At 38.1% G+C, this 19,572-nt stretch overlaps 2 protein-coding genes across 2 annotated transcripts in view; both read right to left on the bottom strand.

Moving 5' to 3' along the window:
* The window catches only part of LOC149572694 (uncharacterized), a 173,764-nt gene that overhangs the window by 119,491 nt on the left and 34,701 nt on the right, over window positions 1–19,572 (bottom strand). The window lies entirely within an intron of this gene.
* Window positions 5,781–15,553, bottom strand: LOC149572695 (uncharacterized). Its single transcript, XM_089812293.1, has 5 exons — window positions 15,036–15,553; window positions 14,803–14,924; window positions 14,432–14,708; window positions 6,139–6,381; window positions 5,781–6,047 (listed from the first exon to the last, which is right to left on the bottom strand). Exons 1-5 carry the CDS (start codon window positions 15,186–15,188, stop codon window positions 5,781–5,783), a joined length of 1,062 nt encoding a protein of 353 aa, XP_089668419.1. The 5' UTR covers window positions 15,189–15,553.

The raw sequence follows: 19,572 nt of genomic DNA on the forward strand, positions 1-19,572 counted from the left end.
TGCTCCCTTATCCCTCTTGGACTGTTCGCCTCATTTCGCCTCCCTACCCTTGAAACCCTCATTTTTCTTTTTCCCTTGTCCCCAGATAGTCTCCCACCACCCGTCGAACACCCATTTCCTATATGAGTTTTACCCAAATCCAAGTTTGCCGTAACTAAAAAAGTTTTTGTTTCTCATCTTCTACCCATTCCAAAAAAAAAAAAGAAAAAAAAAAAAAAGAAAAAGAAAAAAAAAACCTTGTTTTATGGTTGTTACGCGTACAGGAGCAAAAATCATGGAAGAGGAAATTGCATCCCTCAAAACCAAACTTCAAGATCTGGATGACAAAATTCTGGGTCTTAACTTTCAGCAGTCAGCCCTGAGCCGAAACCATTCAGGAGATACTGGGTCCTCTTCTGGCAATTTCCGTGGACCAAAGCTTGATTTTCCACGCTTCGATGGTTCTGATCCGACTGGATGGATCTATAGGGCCGAGCAGTATTTCAGCTTGCATAATACTTTGGATAACCACAAAGTCCCCCTTGCATCTTTTCATTTGGAACATGAAGCTCTTCAATGGTTCCGTTGGTACATCAAGGCTAATGTAGGCCCAACGTGGAGCGAATTGTGCACCCTCATTTTGGAGCGCTTTGGCCCTAGTTCCTTTGATGATTTCACAGGAGCACTCACTAAACTGCGTCAAACTGGCACTGTAAGAGAATACCAGACAGAGTTTGAAAAATTAGCTAATCACACAGAGGGCTTGTCTGATGAATTCTTCCGTAGTTGTTTTGTCAGTGGTCTGAAGGATGCACTTCGCTCAGAAGTCAAAATGTTTCGACCTACTACAATGATGGAAGCCCTTGGGTTGGCTAAGTTAGCGGAAGACAAGATTAGTGCTCTACAACGCTCCAGATCTAATTTTGTTCCATTCAGAAATACAGGTTCTCACAACCCTCCAGTCATACCAGCTCCCAGACCTACTCCGATCAAGCACTTGTCTGAAACAGAGATGCGAGTCAGGCGAGACAAAGGGCTTTGTTATAATTGTGATGAGAAATGGTCTCGGGGCCATAGATGTGTTCAGCAAAAGCTCTATCTCTTGGATGTGGATTCTCCACCGGAACTGGAAGAATATGTAGATGCTCAGGAAACAGTGGATGCGGAGGTTGAGCCTCACCAGCCTGAACCTCCTTCACCAGAAGCTCCACCAGAGATATCTGTCCATGCTTTGGCAGGAGTCACTACTCCACAAACCATGCGGGTCCAGGGTTTCTTCAAGAAGATCCCTCTTACTATACTCATTGATTCTGGTAGCACTCATAACTTCATTGATCCACGAATAGCCAAACAGGCTGATTGCTTTATCCATCCCTGCTCTAGCTTTGAAGTCATGATTGCCAATGGGGGCACTTTACCTTGTAAAGGGAAATGTCGCAATGTGCGTCTCTCTATTGGAGATTATAACATGCGCTCTGACATGTTTGCCTTACCCTTAGGTGGCTGTGATGTGGTTTTGGGTGCCCAATGGTTACGCACTCTTGGCCCCATTCTCTGGGATTTTGCTGAACTTTGGATGCAGTTTTCAGCCGAGGGGCACCAACACACTTTGAAAGGCTTACAACCAGGGTCTCTCAGCATCATCAGTTCACACCGTATGGAAAAACTTCTTAAGAAGAATTCACATGGTGTCATCGCTCAGCTCCATTCCATTCAGATGCAGCCATCAGCAGTCTCTAGCACTCCTGCCGATCTCCAACACATTTTGGACAAGTATTCTGGTATATTTGCTGAACCTGTGGGATTACCTCCTTCTCGTCCAAAGGACCACCGTATTCAGCTCCTTCCTGGCAGTGTTCCGCCCAACATCAGGCCCTACCGCTACCCATTTCATCAGAAGACCGAAATCGAGATACTTGTCCGTGACTTACTGAAGCAAGGTATTATTCACCCTAGTACCAGTTCCTTTTCTTCTCCAGTTCTGCTTGTTCGCAAAAAAGATGGGTCATGGCGACTCTGCATTGATTTCCGAGCACTTAATCATCTCACTATAAAGGACAAGTTTCCCATTCCAGTTGTTGATGAACTTCTTGATGAACTTCATGGGGCTCATTTTTTCTCCAAGTTAGATCTTCGTTCTGGGTATCATCAAATTCGGGTTAATGAGGAGGATATACCTAAAACTGCCTTCCGTACACATGATGGTCACTATGAATTTTTAGTCATGCCCTTTGGCCTCACGAATGCTCCTTCAACATTTCAGGCAGTGATGAATAACATATTTCGACCATACCTCCGGAAATTCATTCTGGTCTTCTTTGATGATATCCTCATATATAGCAAAACTTGGGCTGAGCATCTCCATCATCTGGAGCTTGTCTTGCAACTTCTCTCTGATCATCAACTCTGTGCAAAACTATCTAAATGTGTGTTTGGCCAGGAGGAAGTGGAGTATCTCGGGCATATTGTTGCACACCATGGAGTGCGGGTGGATCCTACAAAAATAGATGCCATGAAAACTTGGCCGCATCCTAAAACTCTCAAGAGCCTTCGGGGTTTTTTGGGGTTGACTGGCTACTACCGCAAGTTTGTCAAAGATTACGGGAAAATTGCAGCACCATTGACAGCTCTGTTAAAAAAGGATGCCTTCTCCTGGACCCCTGTTGCTGAGACTGCATTTGAACAACTGAAACAGGCTATGTGCAGTACACCTGTTCTCGCGATGCCAGATTTTTCCAAACCCTTCACTATTGAGAGTGATGCTTGCGGCAATGGATTGGGTGCTGTTCTCCTGCAAGATGACCATCCTATTGCGTTCACTAGCAAAGCCCTCTCTGGTAAGAATCTAGCCCTCTCTACTTATGAAAAAGAAATGATGGCTATTTTGCATGCTGTACAGAAGTGGCGGCCATACCTCTTAGGGAGTCATTTTTGCATCAGAACCGATCACCAAAGTCTGAAATACTTCCTGGAACAACGAGTATCCTCTCCTACACAACAGAAATGGGTCAGCAAACTCATGGGGTATGATTATGAGATCACCTACAAGAAGGGTAAGGAGAATATTGTGGCAGATGCTCTTTCTCGCACATTTGATAATCAAGCTTCCCTTTCCGCTATTTCTATGCCCATTCCCAATTGGTTAGCGTCTGTTCAGCAGGGCTATGACAGTGACTCTTCTTTATCTCAAATCATTCACCAGCTAGCCAATAATCCTTCTGCTATACCACATTACTCTTGGGATGGTGCTTCTCTTCGATACAAGGGTCGGCTAGTGCTTCCTCAGAACCCAGCTCTACATCAAGCTATTTTTTATGAACTCCATGCTTCTCCTTCAGCAGGGCACTCAGGCTTCCTCAAAACTTATGAGCGAGCAAGGAGAAACTTCTTTTGGAAAGGGATGAAACAGACGATTCAACAGATGGTGGCTGAATGTGATACTTGCCAACGCCACAAGGGTGAAACGACCCTCCTTCCTGGCTTGCTCGAACCATTGCCCATCCCTACACGGATTTGGACTGATATTTCTATGGATTTCATTGAAGGGCTTCCTAAATCCGGTGGCAAGACAGTGATCTTGGTTGTGGTTGATCGTCTCTCGAAATATAGTCATTTTTGTGCCCTCAGCCACCCCTATACTGCCTCCTCTGTTGCACAAATCTTCATGGACCAGATATTTCGTCTTCATGGACTCCCTTCTTCCATTGTCTCTGATCGTGATGCAACTTTTACCAGTCATTTTTGGACTGAACTGTTTCAGAAAACTGGCACCAAACTGAAGATGAGTTCGGGCTATCATCCACAAACTGATGGTCAAACTGAAATTGTCAATAAATGCTTGGAAACTTATCTTCGTTGCTTCACTTCCGAACAGCAACATCAGTGGGCCAAGTGGCTCCCTTTAGCTGAATGGTGGTACAATACCTCTTACCACACTGCCTCTAAAATGACTCCATATGAAGCAGTCTATGGTCAGGCACCTCCAGTGCTCCTTCCCTACACTCCCAACAGCTCACCAGTCCAGGCAGTTGACATAGTTCTCCGCAGCAGGGATCAGATTCTTCGTACCTTACAGGATAATCTTCACATGGCCCGTAATCGGATGAAACAGCAAACAGATCAACACCGTTCTGAGCGCTCATTTCAAGTTGGGGATATGGTTTTTCTTCGTCTACAGCCATACAAACAATCCTCCCTAAAGCTGAAAGGGCGTCATAAGCTGGCCCCAAAATTTTATGGGCCTTATAAGGTTCTGCAGAAGATTGGTTCAGTTGCTTATAAACTGGAACTTCCTCCTTCTTCCCGCATTCATCCAGTCTTTCATGTTTCTTGTCTAAAGAAAGTTCTGGGTACCACTGTCAGAGCACAAACTACTCTCCCTGAAATGGATACGGAAGGATCCATTATCCTGGAGCCGGTGGCAATCATTGACCAGCGCACTCGCCAGCTTCGCTCTCGCTCCATCTCTGAGGTCTTGATTCAGTGGCATGGCATGCAACCAGAGGATGCTACCTGGGAACCCCTTCTTCAGATTCAACAACAATTTCCACACCTTAAGCTTTGAGGACAAAGCTTTTTTCTAAGGGAGAGGGGATGTTAGGAACCTGTGTGTTCCTTCTGTTTATTAGAGTAGTGTTGTTGGACGCATATGCTTTGTAAGTCGTCCCGTGAGTATATTTTATTATCCCACATGCATAGGTAGTATTACTTTTCTAGATCGTACCCAGTATATAAGAATAGGTTGAGGCCCTTGATGGGCACGAACGAATTTATTGTATTGAGCTTGCTCAAAGGAGGTTACCCCCTCGAAGTGGCCTGCGATCAGTTGATTCACTCTGAGTTCTGCTATTCTGTTATTTCGAGCATTCTCACGATATTGCTATAAGGAGGTTCTTCACAGTAATCAACCATTCATCCAAGCCTTCATTACTCTTAAAAGAAATTTTTCATTCATCTCCTTCTCTAATTCTAATCTGATGATATCCACTTTTCAAATCAATTTTGGTAAAGTATCTAACTCCACTTTAACAATCCATGATGTCATCAATCCTAGGCAAAGGAAACCTATATTTTACTATGACTTTGTTTATAGCTTTGGAATCAGTATACATTCTCCATTCCTCTTAGGTGCCAATACAGAAGGTACTGGACAAGGACTCAAACTTTCTCTTATCAAACCTCTCTCAAGCAATTCTTGCACTCGTCTATTCAATTCAGCATTCTCTACAAGGGTTAGTCTATGTGGTGCTTTATTTGGTAAGCTAGCTCCAGGTATCATATCCATACAGTGACTAATACTTCTCATAGGAGGCAATCCATCAAGTACATCTTAGGAATAACATCTTCAAATTAATCTAACAAAGCTTTTATCTCAAGTGCATACTCAGGTTGATCCTGTTTTTCAATCTTCTTAGGAATCAAGGCAAGGCATATGTTATGATCCTTTGTATCTATAACAAATTAATTTACATCTATCAAAGGTAACAAAATCTTCTTCTTCCCATTTGCCCAAATAGTATACTGATTCAATCTACCATCATGCAATGCTTGTCTATCATATTGCCAAGGTCTACCCAACAAAATGTGACAACAATCCATAGGCATAATATCACACAAGACTTCATCATAGTAATTCCCAATTTTGAATTTTACAAGGCACCATTCACTTACCAGCAATTTATGCTCATACTCATCCTGAATCCAAGCAAAATGATAAAGGATCAGATGTTTCAAAATCTACAACTTTAGCTTGTTTACCAGTTCCTCCGAAGCCAGATTGTCTGAACTACCATGTTCAATGATCACCTTGCAACATTTTCAATCAATTTTACATTTGGTTTAGAAGTCTTCACCTTGCCACATTTTCCAGCAATTTTACATTTGGTTTTGAACAGACTTCTCCTAAAAACAGGTCCATCTGATTTCTCATTCCACAAGACTTTTCCTATCATTAAATTCTCGTCATTCTCATGTTCATTTGGTGTTTCAGCAACTTCTTCGCAAGACAACATTTTTGCCACTTCCTCCAACCTTTTAACCAGAATTAGTACACTTAAAAGCTTTATGTCCTTCACCACATTTATAACACGTACCTTTAAACCAAGATCTTTCATCCCTCTTATCCTTATTAATATTCCTAGAGTAACCAGTATAGCTAACTCTAATGTAGTTAACTTTCTTATCAGCATTGTCATCTTTCCGATCAGATTTTCCTTTTTTTTGCACTTCAGATCTGCTACTTTCTCCAAAGGTTCTGCCTTTGTTTCTTTGAAATCTATCCCCTCTTCTTCTTTGTCTTTGATCATGTTTCTTTGCCAATCTTTCTTTAGCTTTCAGAGCATACCGATATGCTTCTTCCACACTGTCCATCTTAACATAACTGATCTCATCTTGAATTGATGTCTGCAAACCATTCAAGTATCTAGCCACTTTCTCAACTTCATCATCCACATGTCTAGATCTAATATCCAACTTGTTGAATTCCTCACTATATTCCTTCACACATGTATTTTTGTTTCAAATTTTGCATTTTTCTCAACAAGTTAACTTAGTAATCAAGAGGGAGAAACTTCATCTTTCCAATCATTTTCACCCATGTCTTGATCTTTTCTTTTCCTCTCTTCTATCACTTAGTTTGCATATGACCCTCTTTTTGGTCTCTTGTTGGACATTAATATGATTATCTTATCTTATCTCCAATACCAAGACTTGCACAAGACAGATTGGGACTACTCTTAACATGGTGTGATTTGAATTTAGCTGGTATTTTCATTTTCTCTCATCCATTATTTCAGCTTCAGCTTTATATATTTGTATATGGAGTTATTTTTACTTCTTTCAGTTATATAAAATGGTAGTTTAAATATTACAATCAGATAATGGTCACTCATCATGTGTAATATATTTGGTTATTTTTAAATTGAACAAAGGATGTAAATATTTAAATGGCACTTAAAGCATATCATGTGAATACAGTTAATTTAGTTAGAATCATTAATCCTATTCATGTGATTAGGTAGAATAAAATAGCTTATATTATTCGATAGAATAAAATAGCTTATATTATTTGATAGAATTTAAAAAAATTAAGGATTGGAAAATTTGGTGATTACATATGGTATCAAAGCTCTATACTCGACACTGAATCCTGGGTTCACCGTTGATTTCAAAATTGATAAGGAATGTTTGAATAGGAATAGGATGAGAACTTGAATGACACCTTCGAAGAAATTATGTCACCCAATTCATATCTTTTTAATTAAGAACATGCCTAAATTTGATTACTCATTATGCTCCATACCCAGAGATGATGAAACACTAGCCCATGCCTTAATTAGGTTTGGGAAGGAAAGATTCAGATGGACTCCTGCCAGCAAGACAATTATGAGAAACAAATTTGTCCAAATTTGGAATTCTAAATAAGCTGATCCACTTATGATGTATCATGCACCTTGTATTTGGTAGAATAAGCCCAAGAAAGGAAACGAACAGGATACCCACGGATAGGGTATTTGATTTCCTTAAAGAGCAATGTTTGAAAATTTTGTAGTCGCAACAGTGAGTAAATTTTTTTAAATAAATGTAGTTGCAATTGCAACAGAAATCCATTGCCTTAATTTTATTTGAGATTAATAAAGAAAGTGATGAGAACAAATGAGATTGTGTACTTGCTCATTCTTGTTATTTCTCAGCAACCAGTTTTTATTTTTTTAAAGATGGTAAATTTATATTTATATATGGATAAACCGATTAAATTTTAGGAAAATTGATCAAAAGTAATGGCAAACAATGAAAACAACAACCACGTGCAAAATGAGATATCCAAGGAGGTTAACTCTTAGGGTTCTATGGACCAACTGGCTCAAGTTTTACTTGACACTCAAACCCAAATGGAGAAAATGGAAAAAATGATGAATGATTTAGTAACCCAACTTGGGCAAGGGCATGAAGACACTCAACTCTCACCCTATCCTAGAACCAAGCCAAAACCATCTGCCCATAGTGAACAAGAGAACAAGCCACCTCCAACATAGTTAGAGATTGAAAAGAAGAAGCAGATAGCCAGCGAGTTATCCGCTGATATAAAGAAAATCAAGCCCCTAAGTTTTCCGGATTTGAGTCTGTGGATGCCATTGAGGCATGGTTGACTGAGACAGAAAATTATTTTGACATTAAGAGTTTCTCTGAGTCCTCAAAGGATGTTTGGGGAATCTATCAGCTTATTGGAGAAGTTGCTACCTAGTGGGAAAACAGTAAGATGAAATTGAATCATAAGACCGCTAATATTACTTGGGACAAGTTTGGCACTATCTTTAAGAATCGATAGTTACCCCAATCCTTCTACAATCAGAAAGTGTTAGATTTCCAAACCTCAAGCAAGGGGACCTGACAGTGAATGGATACTTGGACAGATTCACCCGACTTCTAAAGTATGTCCTTGCCTACCAGCAAGATAGGAATTTCAAAGTCAAAAGGTTCATCATGGGGCTGAATAACAAAACTGGGGGAGCCATAGATGTACTGGCACCCTAAACCATGGAGGAGGCTCTCAAAAAAGCCATCAGACAAGAACAAATATTAAAGAAGGATGATTCCATCTAAGTAAATAAGAGGAAGGCAAAAAATTGAATTTATTCTAATTATGACCAAGGAACTCACAAAAAGAGCTTCAAGAACTTCAAGGCCAGCAAACCCGAATTCAAAAGGAACAATAGTAAGGATTCAAGGGCGATTACGGCGGTAATAATGGCAGCAAAGGGAATGAAAAGAAGGGACCAGCAAGGGATTGTTTCGTTTGTGGCAAAGACCACTATGCAAATCAATGTCCTAGTAAGGGCACATCTAATCAAAAAATGTGTCCTCCCTTACCACCTCAGTAAACCATCTTTCAACAGAGAATTCATGCAACATTGGATAACCATTAAGCAGAGCAGCAATTGGGCCCTATAGAAACCCCGGGTAAGATATATGGAATCCCCATGTCTATGCTAATTGAAATTGGAGCCACAAAGTGTTTTATAGCTCCAAAGTTGTTAAGTAGATTTCCAAAAAGAGTTGGATATATGGCAAACCCTTGGACTATTGAGTATGCAAACCTATCAAAGACTCGGGTAGATCAATGTTTGTTTGAGGCTCAGGTAGACTTTCCAACCTTCTCAACTGAGGTTAACCTACATGTAACACCTTTGAGGTCCTATGACATTATTATGGGAATCAATTGGCTTAGCGAACATAAGGCAAAAGTGAATTGTCTTGCAAAGATAGTGGAATGCTTAGATGACAATGGGAATCCCATGAATATTCAAGGAATACCACATTAAGTGAAAAACTGTCAAATATCAGCCATGCAACTCAAAAGATGTAGAAAAAAGGGTGTGAGATTTATGCAATAAAAATAGATCTACAAGAGGTTCAGAAAAAAGTTTACCAATATTAAATTCTAGAGGATGGGGAATTTAGGGAAGGAATTAGCAAATCTTTTGCAAAAAGGTATCCCTATCTTAGGAATTACCACGATGTGTTTCCAGAAGAACTACTTGGATTACCTCCTTCTAGGGTGTTCAATTTTACCATAGATTTGGTGTCGAGGGCAAAACCCATATCTAGAGTGCCTTACCCATTATGGGCATTACGAATTTAGAGGTTTACCCTTCAGATTAACCAATCCCCCTATTGCATTTATAAATCTTATAAATAGTGTATTCCAGGATTGTGTAGATAAGTTTGTATTGGTATTCATAGATGATATCCTTATCTATTCTCAAAATGAGGAAGAGCATTAAAAACATCTAGAAATAGTTCTACAGATGTTGCATAAGCACAAGTTGTACGAGAAATTATCTAAATGCTCCTATCAAAAAGAGATTTAGTATTTAGAACATATTATCTCAAAGAAAGGAATTGCAGTAGATCTTCTAGTAGGAATAGCCGACCCCTAGAAATGTGACAGAAGTCAAAAGTTACATGGGTTTAGTCGAGTTCTATAGGAAATTTGTCGGAGACTATTCTCCAATAGCTCACCCCATAACTACCTTAACGAAAAGAGAAACAGCTTGTTTGGTCATAAAAATGGCAATCAGCGTTTGAGTATTTGAAAGAAAAAGTTAACTACTCCACCAATACTTTAGAGTGCTAGATCCTAAAGGTCACTTTATGGTTATCACCGATGCATCGGGAGAAGGATTGGGAGGGGGCGTCTTGATGCGAGAAGATCAAGTTATTGCCTATGAGTCTAGGAAGTTAAAGAACTATGAGCAGAATTATGCATCTCATGATTTAGAGTTGGCAGCCATTATTCAGCCCTTCAAATGTGGCAACACTAATTGATAGGAAAACCATTTCAACTAAGGTCGAACCATCATGGATTGAAATATATATTCACTCAACCTAATCTTAATGCTCGTCAAAGGAGATGGTTGGAATTCCTGGCAGACTATGATTTTGAAATCAGTTATATCCAAGGAAAGGAAAACCGTGTAGCTGACGCCTTGAGTGGGAAAAGAAACATCTCGGCCATAATAACAATAAATAAGAGACTTAAGGAGCAAGTGCTTCAGGGTTTAACGAGGGATGATTCCTATAATCAAGTGTGTCAAGCCCTTCGAAGAGATCCTATGATATCAGATATGAAGGTTACTAGCGAGAAGTAGATGGACTCTTCAGGTATAAGGGGAGGATGTATACACCTAGGGATTTTAAAATCTGCAAAATGATTTTGAGGTAGATCTGCATCGCTCCTTACTCTGGACACCCTAACGTGACTAAAATACTAGCCGATATGAAACCATTATACTTTTGGAAGGGTATGAAGCAGGAAACAGCCGAGGTTGTTGCCAGTTGTCCAGAATGTTAGAGGACCAAAGCTGAAAATAGGTATCCAATTGGGTTGCTATACCAAAATGAAATTCAAGAGTGGAAATGACAAATAATTAGCATGGATTTTATACAAGGGTTATCTATGACTACAAAAAGGCATAACACTAATCTCGTAGTGGTGGATCGACTAACAAAGGTAGCTCATTTCATTCCAAAAACTTTAACCGATGGAGCAATAGAAATCGCCCATAAATTCATAAGAGAAGTTTTCAAACTTCATGGGGTTCCAGAAAATATTATATCAGATAGGAATGCTAGAATGACATCTAGATTATGGCAAAACTTGTTCTTCACTTTGAGAACAAAACTGAATGTCAATTCAGCTGACCATCCAAAAACTGACTGATAGCCAAAAAGGATAAACCAAGTAATAGAAGATCTCCTAAGGGTATACTACATGGATCAGCAATATCGCTAGGAGATGTATCTCCCCTTGGTAGAATTCACCTCTAATAACTCATATTAGTCTGCTATTAAGATGGCACCATTTGAGGCTCTATATGGACGAAAATGTAGAACTCCTATAAGTTGAAACAGGATTGAGGATCAGATAATTGTTGGTCCTAAGATGCTCTTAGAACTTGGAAGAATAGGTAGTTTGAATCTGTCAGAGCTTGAAGGAGGCGAATGACAATTAAAAGAGTTATGCATGTGCTAAAAGAACTCCCAGAGAATTCGAGGTGGGAGAAATGGTTCTCTTAAAAGTAAAACCCCAGAAGAGTGCTATCAAATTTGGTAAAAATGCCAAGTTGGCCCCAAGATATGTGGGAGCCTTTGAAGTATTGGAAGTTGTAAAACCTGCAGCCTACAGAATTCCTCTACCTCCAGCCCTTTCTCAAATGCATAATGTGCTTCATGTATCTTATCTTAAAAAGTATATAACCAATGATGACTATGTTATTGAGTGAAATCTCTTACAAGTGCGAGGCCTAGAGGTGGTGGAAATAGAACCACTCAAAATACTAGAGGTGTGTAAGCTACACTTACAAAACCACGATGTCACCCAGTGCAAGGTCTAATGGGACCAATATGCTGAGGAGAATGCTACTCTGGAAGATTATGATGAAATCTTCCATAAATTTCCCCATTTTTTCCAAGAACGTGAACTATAGATTAATGTTATTACATTGTGATCTAAACTGAGAACTTTGAGACTTTATGACAATTCTTATATAATTGTTGTGGATATTTTCTTGTGATTTAGTTGTAATTGTTCAACGGGGACGATGAAGCACAAGGGTGGGGGGTATGTTAAATCCCCTATATTGTTAATTTTAAATATTCTATATAGTTGTCAAGACTCGAGACTTCAAGCGAATTGGAAATGGTTGGTAAAATTGATTATTCATTTTGACTTCATGTAATTTTGAAATATTGGTTATTCGTTATGTTTCGAGTGAAATAGTTAATATTGGTTAATTGTTATATTTTATATGAATTGGAAATGGTTAGTTAATATGGTTACTAGCTATGGCAACTAAATTGTATTTGAATGATTCAACATGTTATTTTCTTCTTGCAGGAGTGCAGCGAGGGGTGGAGAAGCATTGGCAAAGAGGGAATAGGGCACGAGCACCCACCTACCACTAAGTTATTAGGTATTGTTTAACCACATTGGTCAGGAAAAGGCATATAGGGACATACTATTTAATGCCAAGTGTCCACCATGAGCTGACTAGGTTGTCTAATCTAAAAAGATACATATAAATATATTCATGTGAACACTAGCAAAATAAAAACTGTTACCTATGATTTGGAATATGGATCCTCTGCATATTTTCTTGTATTGATAGTTACTTATTATATCAATAATCCCATAATACTTATGTACATTTGTACATGTTAAATATATGTATGTATGCGTATATTTAAATATAACGTACATGTAAATATACATAAATTTGAAAATACAAAGTATATATATATATCTGCATATATTTAAAATATGATAAATATGTATGTATAAGTATAATCATAAGTAACAAGTGCGAATATTATTAATATAATAATAGATTATAGGCAAGGATTCCATCTCTTTCTCGTCAATTTAGCCTTATGCATGAAAGTCTATCAGCCCCTCATAAATTCCTTTAATAATTCGGCCTTATGTTTCTTGTAATTTTCGGCCTATCATATTTTCATAATTTATCAAGAATTCGAGCGTGTAACTCACCACCTTGCACTCCTCATGCAACTCCTTATTAAGCCATGAGTTAGTAAAATAGCCGAACTTCTTTTATATTATTTGAAATTGCAGCTAGACAAAGGCTTGCATATAGTGCATCCTTTCATTCCGAACAGTCTATAACAATTGATGTTTTGTAATGGCCCTCAGAAAAATAGGATAAACATTTATAGTAATAAATTGTCAAGAATTTATCTCATCATTGTACTTTCTAATTCTAAAAAATATTAATAAGACATTAATCCAATTCATGTTAATTTATTATTTATCATTGTTAATCAAAATAATAGTTAAAGTAATAATAAATTGTTATTATCAAGTTATAAAAATAAGTTATAAATCAAAAAAATATTTAAAGTTATAACAAATTGTTATTATGAAATTATAATAATATATAAGTCAAAATAATAATAAAAGTTATAATAGATTGTTATTATGAAATTATAATAATAATTTATAGATCAAAGATAAAAATAGTTTAATCTGTTGATCTAATATCTTAGTTGCCGATTCGATTCGGGCACGTGAATCGGATATATGGATTTGGGATTTTTTTTCCCCCCAATTATGATTCGTGGAGGATTCGTGCATATATATATATATATATATATATATATATGCATTATATATATTAAAAAAAAAGAAATATACATAATTCTAAAACTAAATCATTTCATAGTATAAATCTATGATTCTAGTATGCTTCTATAAATTTAGTATACTTGATCAATGACATTGATAATTAATCTATTTTCACGATTATAAAGAAAATCAACACATTCACATTGAATTATTGAAAGTGAAAGTTTGTAACATTCAAAATATAGATCATTAGACTTAAAGTTTGTAACATGATTTATTCATAAATGAGTCAAGAGTCAAGACTAAAGTTTTTGATTTAATCATCAAATGGATTTTCAAGAAAATCCGCATCAGAGGGGTACTAATGAGCTGCAAGTGCTGCATCTGTATTAGTAGAGGAACCCAAACCACTAGTAGTAGAGGGGATTGTTAACTCATAATCCTCCTCCTCATCATCCACATCAATCAAAGTGGATCTAGCAAGATCCCGGATGGTCATATCTAAATCATGAGTCTCGAGTGCTACATCCCAAAGCTTTTCAGGACCCTTCTTGTACCTAGGATCCTTCCGTGACAACAAGCGCAAATTGTTGTGAATGAACACAAGGTTTTCTGATTTTTTTGGAGCCAACCGGTTGCGTTTGACTAAGTGGATAAAGGAGTAAGTACTCCAATTCCGCTCAGCTGCAGAAGTGTTGGCAACCTAAAGAGAAATTAAAAATTATCAATACAACAATCAAGAGAAATAAATTAAATAATAAATTCAAGGAACTGAGAATGTTAACCTTAAGCTTAATTTTACAAACTTACTTGGGATAGGACTTTTATGGCAAGAGGTTGGAGGTACGTGAAGGCTTGCCCATGAAGGTACCACCATTTGATGGCACCCATCGTGCTTTGGTCTGCTACTGCAATAGGGTGGAAATCCTCACCTGAGTTGAAAGTAGCAAATTCACTCCTCACAATTGCCCCTATCTCTGGATCTTGGAATATCTTAGCTAGTGCCCTCTTATACCCATCTGCAACCTCTGCATCTCTAAATGGTAGCACTCTACCTGGAAGGCGAAGTACATTTGCACTATAGTACCTGGGGATAACAAAAGACAATTGAACACTATCAAATATCAATAGCACAAACATTGGATAAAATAGGCACAAACATTTGATAAGAACTACAGTACCTCGAGGATAGAGCATATGCAAGGAGGTGCAAAGGTGTGGTCATCTTGTCCCATCGATGATGAACAATTTTTTCCACCTTGTAAAGGGTGTCCTCAGGATCATTCTCCCTCCTCTGTATGACCTAGGATATGAAATATGAATAATAATTATAATTAGTGAATATGTCAATTTAAACTTTAGAATCTAGATATCTCTCAAATAAAAAAATTTTGTAAAAGAGCGTAAAACTTACCATGTTAATTTTTTCCAGCATACTATCCATGGAATTATAAATATCCCCAAGGCATGGCTCATCACTATCTGTGAAGCGAAGCATTGCCATTATTGGATCGGTGATTTCCAACACATAACTCAGAAGACCCCACCAATCCTCATCTAGTATCATTCTTCTCACATTTAAGGCCCTTGTTGTATTGGAATTCTTCCAAACACCCCATTAGGGGCTAATGACCATATGCTTCAATGCTTCTTTTACCTTCACAAGTCGTCTCAAGACAATTGTGTGAGAGGCAAAGCGAGTTTCAGCAACCTAAGAACATGTTAAACTCAAGTTAGTAATACATTTAAAAATTAAAACATGTTAATGTAAACAACAACAAAAATTAATAATTGTGGAATCCAATAATATTCAATTATATATTAAATATACAAATTTACTTTCAATAATTCCAAGTTTGAGAAACTCCTAAAAATTGCTTGTGACATGTGGTGATTTGCCACAAACATTTGAATCTCTTCAACTTCCTCATATATCCTTTTCACCCAATCTATTTTGGTGCCAATTGCTTTCATCACGAAATCGAGAGAATGGACGGTGCATGGTGTCCAAAAGATATGATCATATCTAGACTCTACAATTATCCTTGCAGCCCTGAAAACTTTTGCATTGTCTGTGACCACTTGGACAACATTATTAGGACCCACTGACTCTATGGCATCAATGAGAATGCGTGAAATAAATTCTGCATCTTTCACTTGCCCTTCACAATCAACTGCCTTCAAGAACATTGCCCCCTTAGGGCATACATCAATAACATTGATCAATGGACGGTTTCTACAATCTTTCTACCCATCCGAAATAATAGATACACCCGATTGAATCCAAAAATCTCTTATTGGTTGAAGTTGAGCCTCTACATTTTTCCTCTCATCATGTAATATGGTAGTGCACAACTTCTCATAACCAAGTGGTTTGTACCCATGGGGTGCATAATTTATTGCTTCCACCATCTCCCTAAAATAAGGTGATTAGCAAAATTAAATGAAACACCATTTGCAATTAAACAACGTCCAATTTTGTGATCAGCAATGTCTCTCTTTTCATTTTGGAATTCCCTATCTAGTGGGCCTCTCTTGCAGGTGAGTGGAAATGGATCTTCATCTTTATCATTTGTAGTTGGCATAGGCCAAAAAGGATGTGTTCTTGTGTTTGTTTGATCGGATGATAGTGTTGGTGTATTTTTTTTTTTGGAAGCACCATGTTTTGCTTTTGCAACTACTCTATCAACATCATCTTGCTCTTTTGCTAATGCTGCTAATTGTGCAGTTGGTAATCCCTTCTTATCACTACCTTGACACATCTGAATTCCTTCCCCTACAGGGCCCAAAAAATGTAGTTTCACTCAGGAATAGGAGCTTCTATGTTGTATGTTGCAATAATTACATTTTCATATGTATGCCCCACCCCCAGGGCATTGTGCGACTCTTGTTGTGTGTCTCCATAAAGAAGACCCCTTATCAATTTTGAAGCTTGGTGATGCAGCCGCACCCCCACCCACTGAGCCTTGACTACTCATTGTTCTATTTTTGCAATGTAGGAAAAAAAATGAAAGAAAACCATGTTTCACGCTTACACAAAAACTTGAAAATTTGGAAAACTAAAAATAAATCAATAATCTATGAAAGAACTCAAGAATATGGTTGAAATGCATACCTTAAACACTTCTTGCAAGGTATTTGAAGCTCCACAACCGATCTCCTTCGAATCCAAGCACTTTACTTCAAACTAGCAAGTATGAGAGAGCAAAATAGAGAGTAAATGAATTTGCATTGTGATTTAGAGGGTCGTTTTTAGAGTTTAGGGCCTTTAGAAAAAAAATAAAAAAATAAAAAATGAAGTTGGGCTCACTTTTTTGCTTCTTTATTTGGGCCCTGCTATGGATTCGCGCAGATCCGCGCGTGGATCCTCGAGGATCCGAGCAGGATCCTTAATCCTGCCTGTGGAGCCGTAAGGATCCGCGCCCCCGCGGATCCTTACGGCTCCACAGGCAGGATTAAGGATCCTGCCCGGATCCTCACGGATCCATATGCGGATCCGGATCCGAATCGGACCCGAATCCAAATCCATGGGTATATGGACGAATCCGGTAATTGAGTCTAATATCAATAATGATAAGATGCGATCTTAAGTTTTGAAATAATATATATCAAGAAATTGCGACCTCTCATACATTGCACATACCAGCAACATAGTATGAACTTATCAAGGAAAACGTTGGGGAAGGATCATCAAACAGTATAGAAATATCATATTTTTAAGGTAAAGATCCTCTCAGGCAGTGATAACAAAGAAGTCAAATTGGTAGTCATCGTCCAAGTTAGTGCACAATCACCAAATCATTGGATAATTCACTCGCTCAGGATGTGCTCGACAACAAAGAAGGTTGGGTGCTGGTGCAGAAGACCAAAAAGGAACACAACGCAAGGTATAGCTGCCACGGTTACAGCAAGAGCATCCAAACTGTTACTATAGACTAAGTCTGTAGTCAATGTCAGAATCCCATGCAGCAACCACAATAATTGTTGGCAGATCATTCAGACTCAAACTGGAGTGAAGAAACATAAACCCTCTGGAATCGCCACTTCAGCCTATACATATACATATGTTCCCAACTGAGGTTCAATCATAAACATAAGATCATAGAAGACAATTATAAGCGCAGAGAGGAAAACTCTCAAGAGACAAAATAAGAAAAAACTCTTGTATATAAGCAATATTACAGGCGTTTTCTCTAGTAGGCACCTCGAGGCAATATAAGTTCATTAAATCCCCTTGAGAAAATTAAGACAAAGATCTCATTTCTCTGAAGGGCTCCATCAGTAAATAGGAAGCAAGGCAGGGAATAAAGTATTCTCTGAATTAATCAATATATACTGAAAGAACAATTTCATATGCATATGATAGGATAGTTGTGCCCAGTGTGGTCATCCATAAGGCTTAGGATGAGCAAGGACTCTCCTAAGAAGGATGCGTATATCAATACGACTGCCCATAAGGTCTTAAAGAGAGGTCTTTCAATGAAGAGATGGTGCTTAGTGGAGAGTTGTTCTATTAATTAAGACCCTAGGAAGCATTCCCCTAGGAGATAAGCACTTGATAACAACCTCACTTTAAGAAGGGGATTAATTGCGAAACTAGAATCTTGCATTTTTGCATACAAGTTTAGTAATTAGATCATATCTTATTCTAATTATATACATATATATTTATTAGAGTACTAACACGTATCACAGGTTCATTAGCCAGGAGCTCAAGGATTTCAGACCTAGAACCAAGGACATTACAATGGTGTCAGAGCATAATCCTACCATCCTATGAATAACAGTTCATGCAAACTTATGAGAGAAGAACTAAGAAGAGCACTATGAACGAAATAGCCAATGAAATAAGGACTTCCATGGAACAAATAAACCAAACCCTCATGAGTCAAAATGAAAGATTAAATAAATCTAATCAAGCCCTTCTAAAACATTTGCAAAATATGGGGACCTTTAGTGATAACCTCAAGAATAACTCTTCTCATGGGAGAGATATGAGTTCGAACGAACCAAATATTAATGAGTCATCATCTTCTCGAGTTTCGAGACCGCCCTTCTTACCAATGGAAGAAATACCAATAGAAGATGACGGTATAGACCAACCCATCAATAGCACAGTAGATAATGCAAGAGCCTAGGCAAGCCTTGAACCAAAAATTAGGGAACTCATAACATTTGCAAAATTTTGTGAGGGTCAAAATAACAAGGCCCCTAAAAGAACAAGAAGACACAAACAAAGATCTTAAACACAAGGTGAACAAAGTAATACTACCAAATTTTTTGATGGATCAAGAAAAATGATAGCCCATGCATGGCTCCAAAAATTAAACAACTATTTCACTCTTAGCCCAATGACCGTAGATGATGCCCTTCAATCAGCCATATTCCACTTAGAGGAAACAACACATGAATGGTGGCACAATGGGCTACTCTCCCTAGGCCACCAAAATATAACTTCTTACCAAGAATTCTCTCAGAATCTTATCAAATGGTTTGATCAAGTTCAACCTGAATGGTAGTTCAAAGAACTAACTCATTTGAAACAGCATGAAACAGTAGAAGAATTTGCAAATGATTTCCAAAAACTCTCAGTGATGGTTCTCGACTTCTTCCAAAGGAGGCTTACATATTTCTTTGTTGAAGGTCTAAAAGATCCTATTCAAAACATAGTCAATCCTTTAGAAACTCAAACGGTGGAAGAAGCCATTCAAAAGGCCAAAAAAGTAGAATCAAAGGCATCCAAGGAAAGATTCAAAACTTCCCCTTCTAAAATTCCAAATAAGCATGAAGGATCAAAAAAGGAGAATAGAGATAAAGCAGGTTACTTTTGTAAAGAACAGTGAAGCCCAGGGCACCGATGTCAAGGGAGAGAAGCAATTAAAAATAGGGATGAATTATCTAAGAAAGGGTTGTGTTTCAAATGCAAAGAACCTTGGGCACGGGAACACCAC

This window comes from Cupressus sempervirens, chromosome 2 (genome assembly GCF_028749045.1).
Source record: "Cupressus sempervirens isolate cs-2001-9-10 chromosome 2, ASM2874904v1, whole genome shotgun sequence".
Lineage (NCBI taxonomy): Eukaryota > Viridiplantae > Streptophyta > Pinopsida > Cupressales > Cupressaceae > Cupressus > Cupressus sempervirens.

Bases quoted from the DNA above. Each gene is read 5' to 3' on its own strand.
- LOC149572695 (XM_089812293.1), bottom strand. From the start codon at position 15,188: ATGATACTAGATGAGGATTGGTGGGGTCTTCTGAGTTATGTGTTGGAA. The intron at 14,709-14,802 runs GTACTGTAGTTC...TGTTATCCCCAG, and splicing joins GCATATGCTCTATCCTCGAG to GTACTATAGTGCAAATGTAC. The intron at 6,048-6,138 runs GTTAGCTATACT...AATGTGGTGAAG, and splicing joins AGAAAGTTAACTACATTAGA to GACATAAAGCTTTTAAGTGT.